At 35.3% G+C, this 18,320-nt stretch overlaps 1 protein-coding gene across 1 annotated transcript in view; it reads right to left on the bottom strand.

The window, feature by feature from the left end:
- Window positions 1-18,320, bottom strand: part of MFSD8 (major facilitator superfamily domain containing 8) — a 37,206-nt gene that overhangs the window by 17,035 nt on the left and 1,851 nt on the right. Inside the window, exons 2-5 of the mRNA XM_061384218.1 lie at window positions 13,431-13,522; window positions 8,370-8,413; window positions 2,092-2,332; window positions 1,136-1,249 (exon numbers count right to left, since the gene is read on the bottom strand). Of these exons, the coding sequence (XP_061240202.1) occupies window positions 1,136-1,249; window positions 2,092-2,332; window positions 8,370-8,413; window positions 13,431-13,522 (491 nt within the window). The remainder of the gene's footprint in view (window positions 1-1,135; window positions 1,250-2,091; window positions 2,333-8,369; window positions 8,414-13,430; window positions 13,523-18,320) is intronic.

Raw genomic sequence — 18,320 nt, 5'->3', positions numbered from 1 at the left:
CTGAGCCTATATACTAGGTACTATGCTAGACACTGAGGGGAAATGGCAAATTTAAAAAGACCCAGACTACGCCCTCTTGTATTTTATAATATATTTTAAAATAAGATCTCTTCTTATATTTTATTCCAGAACACCAAACTGAAATATTAGATTTTGGTGAATGATGAATTAGATTCTCTATTGTTAAAGAGAAGAAATGATGGAAACCAGAGCGGCCTGGGGTGATGATGAAGTAAACTGAGTTACATTCAAATTTATGCCATTTATAACTGCAATATTAAAAGCATGGGCAAATTATATGTCTTTTCAATGTTGTTATAGGCATAAAAATTAATTTCTCTACTCATTTAGCAGAAAATTAACTGGTCTTACAGAAATATTAAATCTTATTAACATACTTTTATATTCAGCTAAAGTATGAATGCTTGGAAAGAACAGACTAGTAAATTTTCTTTAAAGGTAAGGACAAAAGGCAAAAGGGTAAAGAACTTGCTATAACTTTCCTCAAATCCTTCAGTTAAAAGAACTCTGTTTCTCATAAACAGGGAAAAAAAAAAAAAAAGGAAACTCTTGCTGAGATACCAAGCTAAATGATAACCTGACAAAACATACACTTTGGATTCAAAGAGTTAGGACTGAATTTCACGCCTCCCATTTATCCAGAGTGACCCTGGATAATTTACTTATATTCTCTATGCCTTGGTGTTCTAATCTGTACAATGGGGACTAATAACACTTAATCTAGTGGAACATGAGTTAACACATATAAAGAGCTTAGCCTCACAGCTGGATTAAAAAATATCATTTCCCTTCCTTTTCCATCTGCTATGGGGTTTTATGGGCTTCCCTGGCAGCTCAGATGGTCAAGAATCTGCCTACAACCTGGGTTTGATCCCTGGCTCGGGAAGATCCCCTAGAGAAGGGAATGGCTATCCACTCCAGCATTCTTGCCTGGAGAATCCCATGGAGAGAGGACCCTGGTGGGCTACAGTCCATGGGGTTGCAAAGAGTCGGACACAACTGAGTGACTAACACACACACACACAGGGGTTTTATTCTTGGATTTCACCTAACATTTGAACTTCAAAAGTTTACCCAATTCAAATCTAAGTAATGACAACTGAAGAACACCTACCTGGACCTAGAATAAAGCCTAATGCTTGACATGCACTTGTGTTTGCCATGGAACTTGTTCTTTCCTGAAGAGAGGTAGCACCAGCAATATATGACCTAATAACAGCTACATTTCCTAAGAAAAGACACAACAATCCAAAAGAAAGTAAAGTAAAAATAAAGAAAATATTTTATAGTTTATAAAATTCAATTTAATTTGGCTCTATACGGAAGAAATATTAATCTGCAGCATAGTCACTGCTTCTTCTTTATGATTATACAAAGCATTTAGAGTCAATAAATCCATCAGTTAATAGAAACCATTACTTTTACTAATATGAAAAAACAGTTAAAGATTTGAATTAAAAAAAAAAAAACAGCATTACAGGAAACTTAAAATTTTTTTCATCATTAAATACTGAGAAAGAATTGAGTGAGTGGAGTACTACTAATTGCTACACACTCGGCATACTTATACTATGACATAAGAAACAGAAAAAGAAATCCTAACAATTTAATTCAAAAAAACTTGTTGAGCACTTATGTTGAAGAGACACTGCTAGGGGCTACAGAGTATTTTTAAGAGTGGTCATTTGTCTCTAGTTACACCAAGTTTACTATCTAGTTGGTGATAAAGGATGAAAACAGTACAAAAAGGTACATAAGCAAATGCCAGAGACATGTTAAAGGGAAAGATCTGTTAAGGTGTAGGGTAGCCTAAGAAAGCTTCACGGAAGATGCAGAACTTGAACTGAATCTTGAAGGATGAAGAACCATGGAACAGAAAAGAGAAAATGTAAGTAACGGCAACATCATTAGAAAAGGCAAAATGATAGCAAAGATATTTGCAATGAGACATCTGTATGATAAATGAGGTATAGGAGACTGAAAAGAGGTGACCCTAGATGAGAAAAGGCCATGAATGTGAGGATGAATGTAAGTTCAAAACAATCAAAAATATATATGCATACATATTACCTGCCCCAAATCCTACCAATCCACGAGCAGCCAACATGTAGTATTTATTATGAGAAGCTGGAACGTGGACATACGCATAGAGGCAGTTGGCTGCCACCGAAATAAAAATGGAAACAATAAGAGGTTCTTTTCTTGGTCTGTAATTAGACCACAAACCAAATATAGGTGAAGCTACCATCTGGCCAAGGCTATATGAAGCAATAACCCAGCCCAAAAAACTTGCATCAGCAGTCTGATCAATCTGTAGAAAAAAGAAATATGCTTTAAGAATTGTTAACCAAGAAAAGTAAAGTTAAAAAGCTGCATACATTTTTTTCTGACCATTTAACATTTATTAAAACAAATAAAATCAATAATTCTAACCCATAAGTCTTATAACACTACTACTTATAATAAGGAATTCAAGCTTCTGACATTAACTATATTAACAATTCAGTACACAAGGAAAAGTGCTTAAGAAGCTGCATTTTTTAGAATAACTATAAAAATTCTACATCATAAAAAAACTTGTTAAAAAAATATTCACATTATATACCTAACAATAGCATCATAAAATTTATATGCCATTCTTTAATTCTTATAAATACAATTATTTACCCTTATGCAACTCAATAAGCTACAGTTTATTAGCTTTTTTATTATTATTTGTTGGGACTAACTGCACACAATAATCAAATTCCAAATAAAATTTATCTCATTAAACCTACTACTAATTCTTCCTTTCAGCATCGACAATCCAGAGTTCTACCAAAGAGGATTTATATATCATGAATGTTGAGGGAAGAACTAAATGATTAAAACTCAGAAAATACTTTCAGAAAACAGAGAATTCTAGCTTACAAAGGGACTATGGAATAAATCAGAAGATTGTTTTTATATACAGTAGATTATATAATAATTTAGAAAAGTAAGAACCATTATGTATTGGGACATAAGGTTAAACCTATGCAGGTTAAATGGTAGAATAATTTAACAAGAAAAACCATGGGCTTTTTTTTTCCAAAGGTATTTTTAAATAGCTGAAAATGACTATATTTAGGTATATTTTTTGTTTGTACAGATGAGAAATAAGAGTGAATAAGTATAACAACTTCATGTCCTACATGTAACAATTTAAAAAGCAATGAAAACTAAACTTTAATATTAGATGTCCAGTAATTTGAAAGCAAAGGATAAAAGTGTCTTCTCGGGATATTAATTGATCATAGTCAAGTGTCCATCGCATGGACAGAAGTGAACTGATTCTTGAAGGTGCCTGTAACACTTTGAACAGTATCTGCTATTTTAGTTGGATACTATTTACAATGACTGGGAAACTGCAATCTGTTAGAATTCTGCTAGAATTGTAAAACCCCCATGTCTGTCTGTCTGTGTATGTCTATCACCCCTCCTGCTCACTCCTTCTCTCTCTCTCTCTGCCTGCCTCTCTCCCCATCTCTAGTTCTCTCTGCCCGGTGCATGAGCACACAAAGGCATGCACGCACACACACTTTTTATCTGTAAACTTGTTTGATTTTGCACACTTCAGCCAAAGTCAGATCTGTTAGCTTCTCTTTAAAACAAAAGACAAAGCATATATTGAATTTCAAAATATTCTTCTCTAAACATGTTAATAATAATGACAAAGTTCTAGAAATCTTAAAGCTTTGCCATGGGAGCTGAGATGTGTTCCAAGCCTTCTCAACTATTTGCTGGGCTGCGCTGTGTGTGCTTAGTTGTGTCGGACTCTTTGCGACCCCATTGACTGTAGCACACCAGGCTCCTCTGTCCATGGAATTGTCCAGAAGAATACTGGAGTGGGTTACTATTTCCTACAGGGGATCTTCCCGACTCAGGGAGCAAACCTGCACCTCTTATGTCTCCTGCATTCGCGGGTGGATTCTTTACCACTATGCCACCTAGAAGCCCCCTCAATTATTTACTTATAGATTATTGCTTATTCATCCAATTACAGCTATTAAGGCCTTCACTGTGACAAAACCTGTGTGAGGCAATACGAATACAAATTGAGTAAACAGTTCCCTGCCACCAAGCAGATTCCAAATCAAGTTCTACTCATCTGATTTAGAAAAATCCTGCATTTTTGACCGAGGGGAAAAAACCAGCATGCTTAACTCTTTTTCTGTCAAATAAGGATAACTTCACAGAGCTGTTATGAGAATTATTCAAGGCAATACATGTAGAGTACTTAGAGCCATATCTGCATATAGTATGCACTAAATGAATGTCACCTATGCAATAAAAACATTAATATTTCTTAGCATTTTATTTTTACTGATGTCAGCTTTATTACTATATTTTATTGTAATTCATGCATGGGTACCCCCACTATGTTCCTGGACCTATAGATAACCCATTATCCCAATTCAAAATCTAGGTTTAAGAATATGATTCTTCCTGGAAATTAAGCACAACTCTGGGCAACACTGGAGAAGGCAATAGCACCCCCACTCCAGTACTCTTGCCTGGAAAATCCCATGGACAGAGGAGCTTGGTAGGCTGCAGTCCATGGGGTCGCTGAGTCGGACACGACTGAGTGTCTTCACTTTCACTTTTCACTCTCATGCATTGGAGAAGGAAATGGCAACCCACTCCAGTGTTCTTGCCTGGAGAATCCCAGGGACGGGGGAGCCTGGTGGGCTGCCGTCTATGGGGTCGCACAGAGTCGGACACGACTGAAGCGACTTAGCAGCAGCAGTAGCAGCTGGGCAATACAGCCTAAGGAACCACCCAGCTGATAGCGGTCTATCAACCATGGCCAGAAGCACAAGCCAGAGATTCACAGTAGTAGCAAATTTCTTTCAGACAGATAATTTACTGTTTGGGTTTTCTGGGTTTTTTTCTGGCAGGGGGGAGAGGGGTGGCCCAGCTTTTTAGCTTTCTCAGAGATGACTTTTAAGCTAAGCAATATGTGGTAACATATTATCATAAGAGAGATAGTAACCTCAAATTAATAATGAAAATTTTGATAAACAATAAGAAATTGCTATATAGCACAGGGAACTATATTCAATAGTTTGTAATAATCTATAATTAAAAAATATATATGTAGATATGTATGTCTGTGTGTGTAACTGAATTACTTTACTGAACATCTGAAACACTATAAATCAACTACACTTCAATAAATAAAATTAGAAAGAGAAAGAATGAAAAATTTTAAGGCAGTAGGTAACATAGTACTGTAGAGTCAGATTTTGGTTTCAGATAGGCTTGATTCTGCCATTTTCTAGCTGTGATCTTGGGCAAGCTACATAACTTCTCTGAGTTTCTTTATCTGTTAAACAGGAGTGATAATAACCACCTCACAGAGTTGTTAAGAAAATCAAAAGATAATTTACATGTTTGTGCCTGGCACACAGTAAGTTATTAATAATTATAATTATTATAATAATATTAATACTATTATGAAATAACTTGACAAAATTATTTCACAAGATTTTGGGTGAAAATGTTATATTTGTATTGCTAAAGAACTAGTGATATGTTCATGTGACCTCAATAATTTTTCTTTTGAAGAGATTTCAAGTATTTGCTGAAAGCAGTGAATTTCAAAATTCAATGTATTATGCTGAGTAGACCTAATTGTGCAAATACCTTTTTTTTTGAAAATTTTGAGGTTAGACACAGAGACCACTGAAATCAAGAGTTTTGATATATGGAAATATATATTTTGGCACAGAAGATGTTGCTTCAGAATTGTGACATATACTACTCTAATAACTCTGTCGGTATGGAAAGAGTTTTTAAGTTCATGAGTAATGATTTCATGTAAAATAAAGCTTTAATTAGTTTAAATTAATTTTCAAAATGACAATGACACTGGGGCACTAAATCACTAAAAAGTAAAATTAGTATTTTCTTCCTATATTTCTTTTAAAGATAGCGTAAGAAGTAGAATTTTAAGTTAATAAAATCTAAAATGAATATAAGATGTCAATAAATTCCTTATATGTGTTTTTGCATGCTCAGTCACATCCGACTCTTTTCGACCCCATGTACTGTAGCCCGCCAGACTCCTTCCTGTCTATGGGATTTTCCCAGCAAGAATACTGGAGTAGGTTGCCATTTCCTCCTCTAGGGGATCTTCTCAACCCAGGGATCAAACCCATGTCTCCTGCATTGCAGGTGCATTCTTTACCACTGAATAAGTATAATTTCTAAACCTTAAACATTCATCACATTATGTTTAGTATTTTTGTTGAAGCCATCCGGCCATTCTAACAACCTAGTAGAGAAGTTTGGTACATTCTCTGTAACACACAGTTATAACACTCAATGGTAAGTGTTAATGATAAAGGGATATCGAAGTACAAGGGAAAACCTTCTAATCCAAAGTGAGGTGAGGGACAGTAAGAAAAGGCTTTTCAGAAGGGACATTGGAGCAAAGGCCTGAAAATAGTGGAGAAGAAGGGAGGAGGGGAATGGCAGAAGAAAGGAGAGATGCAGGAGAAAAAATCATTCCAAAAAAAAAAAAAGGAGGAAAATGTGCAAAGATCTGAAGCATCTTAGGCTCATCTAAGTACATGTATCTAATAAATTTTGCAAGTGAGCATGCAAAAAAACCAGGCATAAAAAATTTATTGACATGTTATATTTCATTTTGGGTTTTTTAGTACAGTATAATTTTTAAACTCTAAACAGTCATCAAATATATCTAGTATTTTTGTTGAAGCCCTCCAGCCACTCTAACAACCTACCAGGGAAGTTAGGTAAACTCTCTGTAACACACAGTTACAACACTCAATGATAAGTGTTAACGGGAAAGGGACATAGAAGCACATAGGAAAACGTTCTAACCCAAAGCGAGGTGAGGGACAGTAGTTTTTATGATTATTAACTTAAAATGCTATTTTCTTATGCTATTTTTAAAGGAAATATAGAAGGAAAATACTAATTTTACTTTTTAGTGATTTAGTACCACATTTTCATTGCCATTTTGAAAATTAACTATAACTGATTAAAACATTATTTTACATGAAATCAATACTCATGAAACTAAAACTTATTATAGATATAATGTGGGCGAAGGCTCAGGATTTAGGCTGAAACACACATACACATTGCTGGAGAAAACCAAAATACAAGGAGCAAGTTGATAAAGAACAATACACAAAATAATTTAGGAATAAAGAGTTAGGGTAATGGCATGGAAGCTAAAAGAAGGTTTCAAGAAGCAGAGAAAGGACAACAATGTCAAGCACTACCCAAATGTCACCTCAAGTAAGGACTGAAAAGTATCTAGTATTTATTTGGTGAGTAAGTCTTTGAAGAACTCATCAAGAGCAGTTTCAGGGTAGCAGAGGAGTTAATCACATTGTAGCAAGTTAAGGAGTGAACAGGAATTAGGAATTAAAGAATTCCTTCAGAAACCTTGACTGAAATATTATTATAGATTCATTATGCTTCCAACTTAAATACTGATTTTTTTAAATAAATTCATTACTGGAATTTTAAAACTGACAGTTACATGTCAAATATATTTTTGTAACAGGTAGACTTGACAGGACTTGATGATCAATTGATGTCAGGGTACCCACCAAATTTTCATCTTCTTTTCACTCTCTCCTTCCCATCTAGGACTCGCATTAGGCATTACTGACAGTAACCACAGCATCAAAATATGTATATTGTCAATTCATTCCACAATGTCACCTGACAACCCAAATTAATTCTATCGGAAAGTATGAAATGTGTACATTTTAGGAATTCAGACTATGTCTAACCTAGTTTCCTTTTTATCAGGGAAGGGGTATGAAGAGGATGGGAAAATGGCTAATAAGGACGTGACCATATATCTAAGGGCTTCCCAGGTGGCTCAGGGGTAAAGAATCTGCCTGCAATTCAGGAGATGCAGGTGACAGGATTCAATCCCTGGGTCAGAAAGATCTCCCAGAGGAGGGCATGGCAACCCACTCCAGTATTATTGCCTGGAGAATCCCAAGGACAGAGGAGCCTGGTTGGCTATAGTTCATGGGGTTGCAAAAAGAGTTGGACATGACTGAAGTGACTGAACACAAGCACACACATACCATATATCTGTGTTTGCCTAGGACTGCTGGATATAATCCTATATTCTGCTATAATACTCTTCTCACTTCAAAAGTGTTCTGGTTTGCACAATAAAGCATATGGTCACCTTACTTATAACCCTCTTTAGAGGAATTATGCTCATGTTATTCTAGTAAAGATTAAATCAGAATACTACAGAAACCCCCTAGATAACTACATAACAGTTACTACTACAGCTACTTAAGAGAAGAATGAAGTGTACAAACCTTTTGGAGATATGGCCATATTGACATTATCACAATAGAAAATCCTGTGAAGAGGCGAATTCTGTTATTTATATTTACAATTTCATCACTACAGATACAATTTTTTGAACATGAATTTTAAAACATCATTCTGAATTTACAAATTTATTACCACAAATGTTTAATTTATCAAGCAATGGGATTTTATTTATCAGAAGAAAAATAAATACTTAAGACTTGAAAATATATATATAATTATAGTCCCTCACTATAATTATCATAATAAAAGCAGAGGACCTATATTTCTCCTTATTCACATGTCTTTATTGTAGCTGAAAATTCCTGAAAGCTTTGTTAAGCGTTTACAGCCAAAATAAATGGAGGAAAGGCCACTCTGTTATAGAGGAATGCTAAATTTGTAATATTTTATTTGAGAGAAATAATTGACTGTAGGGAGGACTAAGAAGGAAAATGACCTTTACAGGGGACAGTGGCTAAAAAGAACCAGGATTCCTCAAGATGGGCATACCGTAACAGAAAATTGTCTCTGCTAGCTTTTATTGCTTGATAACTGCGATGATTATCATTGGACTTCCCAGATGGTGCTACTGGTAAAGAACCTGCCTGTCAATGCAGGAGACATAAGAGACCCGGGTTTGATCCCTGTGTCAGGAAGATCCCCTGGAGGAGGGCATGGAAACCCACTCCAGTATTCTTGCCTGGAGAAGTCCATGGACAGAGGAGCCTGAAGGGCTACAATCCATGGGGTGGCAAAGAGTCGGACATGACTGAAAAGACTTAACACACACACAACTGTAATGATTAACTCCAAAACTATTTGTCAATTTTAAATATTAGGCATATCCAATCAAAATCATATCAAAGCTATTTTTTAAAAAGTTGTATTAAGATAGAATTCACATAGAATTCACCCATTTAAAGTGTATGATTCAATGAATTTTAGTATTCCAAATATATGCAACCATCACTGTAGTCAATTTTGGAATACCACAGTCATTTCAAAAAGAAACCCTGGACCCTTAGTTATCCTCTGTTACCCTCCATCCTCTCCCCTACAGCCATAAGCAACCCAGAAATCTACTTTCTGTCTCTATAGGTTTTCCTTTCCTGGATTTTCATATGAACAGAATCATACAGTATGTGTTTTTCTTGTCTGGCTTCTTTCTTTGATAATACTTTCAAGGTTCATCAATGTTGTAGCAGTGTCAATACTTCGTTCCTTTTTTAAAAGCCTGGTTTATTTTTTATTATTAATTGGAGGATAATTTCTTTACAATATTGCACTGGTTTCTGCCATATATCACTATGAATCAGCCATAGATATACATACGTCTCGTTCCTTGTGAACCTCCCTCCCACCTCCCATCTCATTCCCACCCCTCTAGGTTGTCACAGAGCACCAGATTTGAGAAAAGTCTGACTTAAAAAATAATTTAATTATTAGTTTCATTTTAGTGTATTTTGAATTAACACAATGACTTCGATGAAAACAGGGTTGAAAGAGTCAACAAATATTTGAAAACAAGACTACTATTGCACAATCAAGAAACTTGTAAACAGGTAAAATGTTTAACCAATTAAACCAATTAAAATCTGAAGTTAAATTTTTTTTTGCTGTTCAATTTGAAATTATTACTTATGTTTTAGATAATTGAGTACTAAAAAATTAGAAGTGTTTTAAATGAAAAACAATTGTTGCAGAGCTTGCTACCTAAACAACATTCATTTGCACCCCCACTTCCTGATAGAATCCTGGTTGTATTCAAGTATTTATCCTCGTTCACAAAGTCACATACTTTGGAGGACACTGTGTCCACCCCAAATTCCAGAGGGTCAATCCTTAGGTCCCAACATTCTAGCTGATGATGGGTTTAGAAGTTAACAGGTAACCCTGTTCTGATCATTGCGAAACGAGGGGAGGTCTACTTTGGGACCTCCAGGAAAGAACTCCTCATCTCTTTGGAGGTTTAAAAAATAAGCCCCTTTCAGTCAGTAAAAATTTCTGTGAAAGGACTGACACCTGGAAGTGCTGCTGCATCCTTGCCATAGCCTAAGGATGAAGGCCATACACAGAAGAGAGCGAAACCAAAATACTTATTGAGAAGCAGAGCCAGGGAGGGTCACCTGGAGTTGTTCCCCTGTGGACATCTTATAAGAAAACATCACTGTTCAAGACAATTTTTTGTTTGTTTGCTTTTCTTAAGGATTTTATTGACAGAAAAAATAAAGAAAAAATTACCAATATAAATTAAAGTGATCAGTTTTGATGTCCTACATTTACTGGTCATCATTGTCAGGTTGTTAATATACTTGTTCAAACCGATTTGAATCAACATTTTTTTTCCTGATATTTGTAGAGATCATAATAATATACAATCCAATAAAATATTAAAAATATCCTTTATTTTGTACTTTTCTTTAGTTTTAGCTTTATATAAAATCTGTTTTTATTCAATGCTGAATCATAAGGAAGATTGGCAAGTGACAGAAAACAAGAGAACGACCCAGGATTAATAGAAAGAATATGGAAAAAAATTTAGTCAAATGACCACTAAATCCATCTCAGGAAGAAAGCAGTTGCAAAATTAGTGCCTATTGACTTAGAGGATCCAAGCTTGGAAAAAAAAAATTAATCCCCTAAAACATTCCTTTAAAAACTATCACAGTATTAAGAAATACTATATATATAGTATTTGAGAAAAAATATGTATATTCCTTAGCATTCGAACACAATTACAGTTCTTAATTTTTTTTCCTGATAAAGATTAACTTTTTAGTAAATATATTTTCAAAAATAATGTTAATAGGTTAAAATGCATCAAGCTTTATAAATTAAGATTTTTGCACTTCACTCAGGCTTCCATTGTGGCTCAGCCAGTAAAGAATCCACCTGCAATGTAGAAGACCTGGGTTCGTTCCCTGGATTGGGAAGATCCCCTGGAGAAGAGAAAGGCTACCCACTCCAGTATTCTGGTCTGGAGAATTCCATGGACTGTATAGTGCATGGTGTCGCAGAGCTGGACATGACTGAGCACTTTACTATTTGTATGTATCAATATAAAAGTTAAATGAGGTTCACAGGCAACAAAAGAAAAAAATAGATTTGCTGAACTACACCAAAATTTAAAACTTTTGTGAACAAAGGGCACAATCATCAGAGTGAAAGAAAAAAAAGTCCTGGAATGGTAGAAAATATTTGCAAATATATTCAGAATATACAAAGAACTCTGCTGCTGCTGCTGCTGCTGCTGCTGCTAAGTTGCTTCAGTCATGTCCGATTCTGTGCGACCCCATAGATGGCAGCCCACCAGGCTCCGCTCAAAAACAAAACAACAAAAACATTATTTTTTTTTTAAATGGGGAAAGGACTTAAACGACATTTCTTCAAAGATCATATATAGATGGCCAATACGCACGTGAAAAGATGCCCAGTGTAAATAATCATCAAGGAAATGCAAATCAAAATCACAATGAGCTACCATCTCATGCCCATTAGAATGACTTGTTGCTATTTAGTTGTTAAGTTGTGCCCATTCTTTTGCGACTGCATGGACTGTAGCCCAGCAGGCTCCTCTGTCCACTGGATTTCCCAGGCAAGAATACTGGAGTGGGTTGCCGTTTCCTTTCCCAGGGGATCCTCCCTATCCAAAGATTGAACCTTAGTCTCCTACATTGGCAGGTGGGTTCTTTACCATTGAGCCACCTGGGAAGCCCCATTAGAATGACTACTATTAAATAAACATAAGAGTTGGTGAAGATGCAGAAAAATTTGGACCATGACTGTCAATGGTAATGTAAAATGCAGCAGCAGCTATGGGAAAAAGTATAGCAGTTCCTCAAAAAATTAAAAATAGAATTATCATATGATATAGCAATTTCACTTCTTATATACCCAAAAAAACTGAAAGCAGGATGTTAATGAGATATTTGCACACTCATGTTCACAGCAGCTATTTCTAAGAAACAAGACATTGAATTAACTCAAATGTTCATCAACAAATAAATGGATAAACAAGATGTGGTGTACACTGAAGGGGATCAAAACATGTTATTTCAAAATATGCTGCTTTGGCATATTGATTATTTTGAGCTGAAGGTAACTAACAGGAGACACAGTAGGGCTCTCTGCCCTCCCTATTTCTGCCCAAAAATAGGGCATAAATTTCCCCTGAGAAATGTACTCTTCCAGTACCAGGAAGAAGAAAACATTCTTATCACTGGAGATGAAGCACAGGTGCTGAGATAAGCCTGTTACAAACAAACCTTACAAAACCACCTGCATCCTCCATTAGCGTCGCCCATGTATTTCCAAGTCACTTTCCCACAGTTACCATCCCCAGAAGCCCAACCCCTTTCCTTTGTCTAGTCAGTTCTCCACAATCACAGCCCTTTATTAAAATAGTAAGTATATAACATCATGAATGTTTCTTTGGGGTTTTCACTTCTTTTCTATGAAGCCCCCTGTGAAACATAAAAAATATTAACATCAACTAAATTTTTATGATCTTCTCCTGTTGACCTGCCTTTTGTCAGTTTAATTCACAGGCCCCAGCTGTAAATACTAAGAAAATAGAGGAAAAATTAACCCTCTCTACAATTTACACAACAGACTATTAGCCTTAAAAAAGAAGGAAATACTGGCACATGCTATAACACGAATGAAACTTAAGGACGTAATACTAAATGAAATAAATCAAGTCACAAAATAAAAAATACTGTATGATTCCATTATGTGAATATCTAGAGTAGTCAAATTCATAGAAACAGAAAGCAAAATGATGATTAACAGGGGTTGATGAGGAAGGGGAAATGAGTCATTGTTTAATTGGTATAGAGTTTCCGTTTTTACAAGACACAAATGTTACTACCATTTGTGGAGACTGGTTACTACCATCTAGATACATTTAACATTCTGAACTTAGAAATGGTTAAGATGGTGCATTTGATGTTATATGGATTTTACCACAATAAAAATTTTTTTTTAATTAAATGACATTCAAATATGTCAAATATGTCAAATTTTACCTAAATTTTTTAAATTACTTATAATTTAATACTTACCTACACTGCTAAGAAACATAGTAAGATACAGAATCCTAATAGATCTCCATCGGCTCTTATAATGCTCCTCAGTTTCTATAATATCCCATTCTCTAAGTGTAAAGAAGAAAAAAAGTAGTATCAAGTTAGCTCATTATATGCAAATCTTTCTGTGGCACAATTTTATTTTCTCTCTCCTAAAGTCATTAAAATTATATGACAGAGGTCTAATTTACCAATAATGGTTTCTACTGTATTAATTCATCTATAAATAAGTATTATATCTTTTAATTTCCATGGATTGTATTTATGCATCATTGTGCATAGAAACTAGGGAGACATGAGGTAGCTGAACAGGCAAAATATCTTGTGAACCAATTATTTTGCTATTGTTGGCATGCTACAAAACTTATAAACAAAAGTATTGAAATTTGCTAAACTGACAAAATGAATAAAGTATATAAAAATAAATAAAATAAACTAGTTACTTCAATCTCCTACAGGTAGGACAAATAACTAGTAACTATTAAAAGATAATAACAGGGGTTTCCTGGTGGCTCAGTGGTAAAGAATTCAGCTGCCAATGTAGGAGATATGGTTTCATTCCCTGGTTCCAGAAGATCCCACATTCTGTGGCGCAACTAAGCCCATGCTCCCTCCAGAGCTCGGGAGCGACAACCCTTGAGCCCAGGTGCCCCAACTACTGAAGCCTGCACACTCTACAGCCGGTAGAAGAGAAGTCACTAAAATGAGAAGCCGGTGCAGGGCAATTAGAGAGTAGATCTCACTCGCTGCAACTAGAGAAAAGCTCAAGCAGCAACAATGACCTAGTACAGCCAAAAACAAATTTTTAATTAAAAAAAAAAAAAGATAATAACTGTCACCATGATGACATGCTCTACTTGATGACATCAAATTAACTTTGCTGTAGGAAACTACTTTGGCTGGATACTTGAAGCAAAATTAATATAAGTGACACCAAGAAGGTTTGATGTGACTTAAGACATTCCTAGCCCTGAGACTTCCTGAAACACTTGCCTTTGCTCCAACATGAGTTACCAGACAAGTTCTGTTAGTGGACCAAAGAGAGACCAAGCCCCTCCAGGCTGGGCTAAGTTTTCATATAAGCCTGTGACCTGTATTAAGGGTACGTATATTAATCATATAGACTACCTTTGTCAGGTGATACATTAGTGTGTGTACTCCTTACATTTTCACATATACATACAAAAAGAGCAAATTTACCTTAATATGAGCATTATGTTTTCAAAGAATTAAGACAAACATAACAGAAAACGACTTTTTACATTCCATATATCAGCAAAATATACACCATTCAATCCTCACACGGAATTCTGGCTTATATTTAAAGTACTGAGTTACTACTATAATTTTAATGAACTCATTTTTATTTTCTGAAGAACAAAAATCTAATTGATAACCATAAAGAAAAGTATCACTAAAATAAGCCTAAACATTTTCAAATAATCAATTTTATCAGATCCTATCTAAGTCATAGAAACAACCAAGAGAAGAAAACTATTTGATTCTGAAAAAAATGTAATAAAATTTTTTGAGTAACTTTGACTTGGAAAGTCAGTCAAAAGTCTTTCTCTTTCAATGACAGCTATCAAATATTAAAAGGAGGATAGAAAATCACTATTACTCTCCATATAACAATGGATAAAAGCAAAGAGCATCAGCGAATCCAAAAATAACTGGTTGGAAAGTCACATGGCCTCCAAGTATCACTTGTCAGGTGACTTACTAGTCAGAAAATGGAAAATGAGCCTTTATAATTGAGAGATATACCAGTAACCCTCTTAACCAAGTAGTCAAGCTTGGCATTCCCAACAGTGGGATAGCCTGGCATCCACTGCACCCTGACATACTGGGATGTTCTCAACATAAGCCATGGGATGTTCTTGCCAGAAATGTTTGACCAGGATCTACTCAGAAATAGTCCACAAATCCAGAATGTGAGATGTTCCAAAGAAACAGAAAACTAACCTAGACTTGCCAGAGGACTCAACGTTGGGAAGAACAGAAACAGAAAGTCAGGGGACAGTTTTAGGATGGTAGAGTCTAAAAAGACCTAAAGGATCAAAGTTTGAACATTACTTAGATATGATTTAAAAAATAATAGCTATAAAGTATATTTTTGGAACAAGTGGAAAAATATAAGTACAGTGTATATATTTTGAATTAATAGTGTATTTTAGCTATGGTAACAGTGATAAACTGCCATGTAAAAGAATGAATATGTTTTGGGGAGATGTAGGCTGAAGAATACAATATTTAGGATAAAGTGACATAATGTTTGCAACCTACTTTGAGTTTGGCAAGAGGTGTGTGTGTGTGTGTGTGTGTGTGTGTAGAAAGAGAGATTTGAACAGTGTGGAAAAGGCTAACAGTGACAGGGTAATTTGATGTTTATTATACTGTATTGTCCATTTTTCTGAATTTAAAATGTTTCAAAACAAATATTTTACTTTTCATTCTTTTCAATTCAAAAAATAAAACTTTGGTGAAGAAATGGATCTTTTTTCCTTGTTGGAAATAGTAGGAATATAGGAGAATATAACTGTCCTTCAATCAAGTTATCATTTTTACTACATTTTCTTAACCTTGATGATTCAACCAACCCTGTCACATGACTGACAGTAACTTCCCAAAGGCTTCGTTCTTGTATCATTAATGGAAAAGAAAATATTCTGCACTGCCAAGGTGACTTAACATTTTGGTTCCTTTCTATTATCATTGCTGTATTCTGGTATTAGTTCTCCACTTGAGACTCTCCTTCAAGTAAAATTGCAGTGCTAAGGGTTTTACCATGTCTAATATTTTCATTTCAAACTATACCTCAAACAGCAGCATGCTTATCAAAGTTGTGACTTAAACAATGAGGAATATACAACGTATTGGAGTAAATGGATAACCAAACTTAGCTAGATAAAATTCAACAGGAATAAGTAAAAGGTACCATATTTAGGCTCAATAGATCAAGATCTAACAGAAGGATTCTTGGGTAAGCAGCCATACTTTACTTGCCAAAAAAAAGACTGGATTTCCTGAGGGAAAAAATAAAATCGTACCTTTACCAGAGAGCATCTGTTAACTCCTGAAGAGCAAAAAAGAACCCATACTGACAGAGGATAAGAGAAAGGAGTCTGTGGTCACTGGTAGAATAGTGTAATGATGTAAAGTTAGAGAAATTAAAAGACAGAAATAAACTGAGAGTGTTTCATAAAGGATCTTCTATACAACCATGAGTGCTAGTAATATCTGTTTTACAGAGATTAGGCTGAAGTTGCAAAGAAAAATTTTAAGCACCTGTAAGACTTTAGGATATTCAACTACTGTCTATATAAGCCCATCTGTCCTACCACCTGTTTCTGTGTGGTCTGTGACCTAAGAATAGTTTTTACAGATGAATACTTGTGATTAATTCCATGACAGAAAACATTAACTTTGAACTCCAATTAAACAAAATGCCACCCTCACAAGAATTCTATTCGTCTCGCTATTAGAGCTGTATTATAAAAAATTGTACTTTTACTGTTAAATTTTAAATTTCATTACTGCAAAAATTTTATGGAAGCTTACTTTCTTACTTGTATACATTATACAAGTAATGTATAAGTATGTATAAGTATTATATACATACCTAGATGTATTATATACATCTAGGTATGTATATAATAACTTTGATTTTGCCTCCTGGCCTGCAAAGCCTAAAATATTTACCATACAGGCCTTTACAAGAAAAGTTTACCAACCCCTGTGCTCTTAAACTCTATGGATAGGGTCAGTGGGGATCACTAAGGACTCACCACATCAGTAAATCAGAATCAGCCTTCTTAGTGATGAACGGGTGGTGGTGAAATAGATTCATGTTTTTGCAATTTATTCAAAGAGAACAGGGCTTACTAATCAGTGTTACATCTGTTCCTTTTACTAGGGAAACTATGTTTTTAAAGACAGTAAACTTACTGAATTATTTTCAAAATACTCCCTTTTTATTCATAAAAATGCTAAATCTAAATTCAGATGGATAGAACATCTGAGTTTAAATGGAACCTAATGAGCATCAGACTGGTTGAAAATAGGGAAAAGAGTACGTCAAGGCTGTATATTGTCACCCTGCTTATTTAACTTACATGCAGAATACATCTTGTGAAATGCCGGGCTGGATGAAACACAAGCTGGAATCAAGATTGCCAGGAGAAATATCAATAACCTCAGATATGAGGATGACACCACCCTTATGGCAGAAAGTGAAGAGGAACTAAAGAGTCTCTTGATGAAGGTTAAAGAAGAGAGTGAAAAAGCTGGCTTACAATTCAACATTCAAAACACGAAGATCATGGCAGAGAGTCCCACCACTTCATGGCAAACAGATGGGGTGACAATGGAAACAATGACAGAGACTTTTATTTTCTTGGGCTCCCAAATCACTGCAGATGGTGACTGCAGCCATGAAATTAAAAGACACTTGCTTCTTGGAAGAAAAGCTATGACCAACCTAGACACTTCATTTAAAAAAGAGAGACATTACTTTGCCAAAAAGGTCCATCTAGTCAAAGCTAACGTCTTACCAATAGTCATGTACAGATGTGAGAGTTGTACCATAAAAGCTGAGCACCAAAGAACTGATGCTTTCAAACTGTGGTGCTGGAGAAGACTCTTCAGAATCCCTTGGACTGCAAGTAGATCAAACCAATCAATCCTGAAGAAAACCAATCCTGAACATTCATTGAAAGGACTGATGCTGAAGCTGAAACTCCAATACTTTGGCCACGTGAAGTGAAGAGCCAACTCATTGGAAAAGACATTGATGCTAGGAAAGACTGAAGGCAGGAGGAGAAAGGGACAACAGAGGATGAGATGGTTGGATGGCATCACTGACTT

Source organism: Bos javanicus, chromosome 17 (assembly GCF_032452875.1).
Source record: "Bos javanicus breed banteng chromosome 17, ARS-OSU_banteng_1.0, whole genome shotgun sequence".
Classification (NCBI taxonomy): Eukaryota; Metazoa; Chordata; class Mammalia; order Artiodactyla; family Bovidae; genus Bos; species Bos javanicus.
The sequence above is the reverse complement of the archived record's forward strand: the minus strand, read 5'-3'. Positions and strand labels throughout refer to the sequence as shown.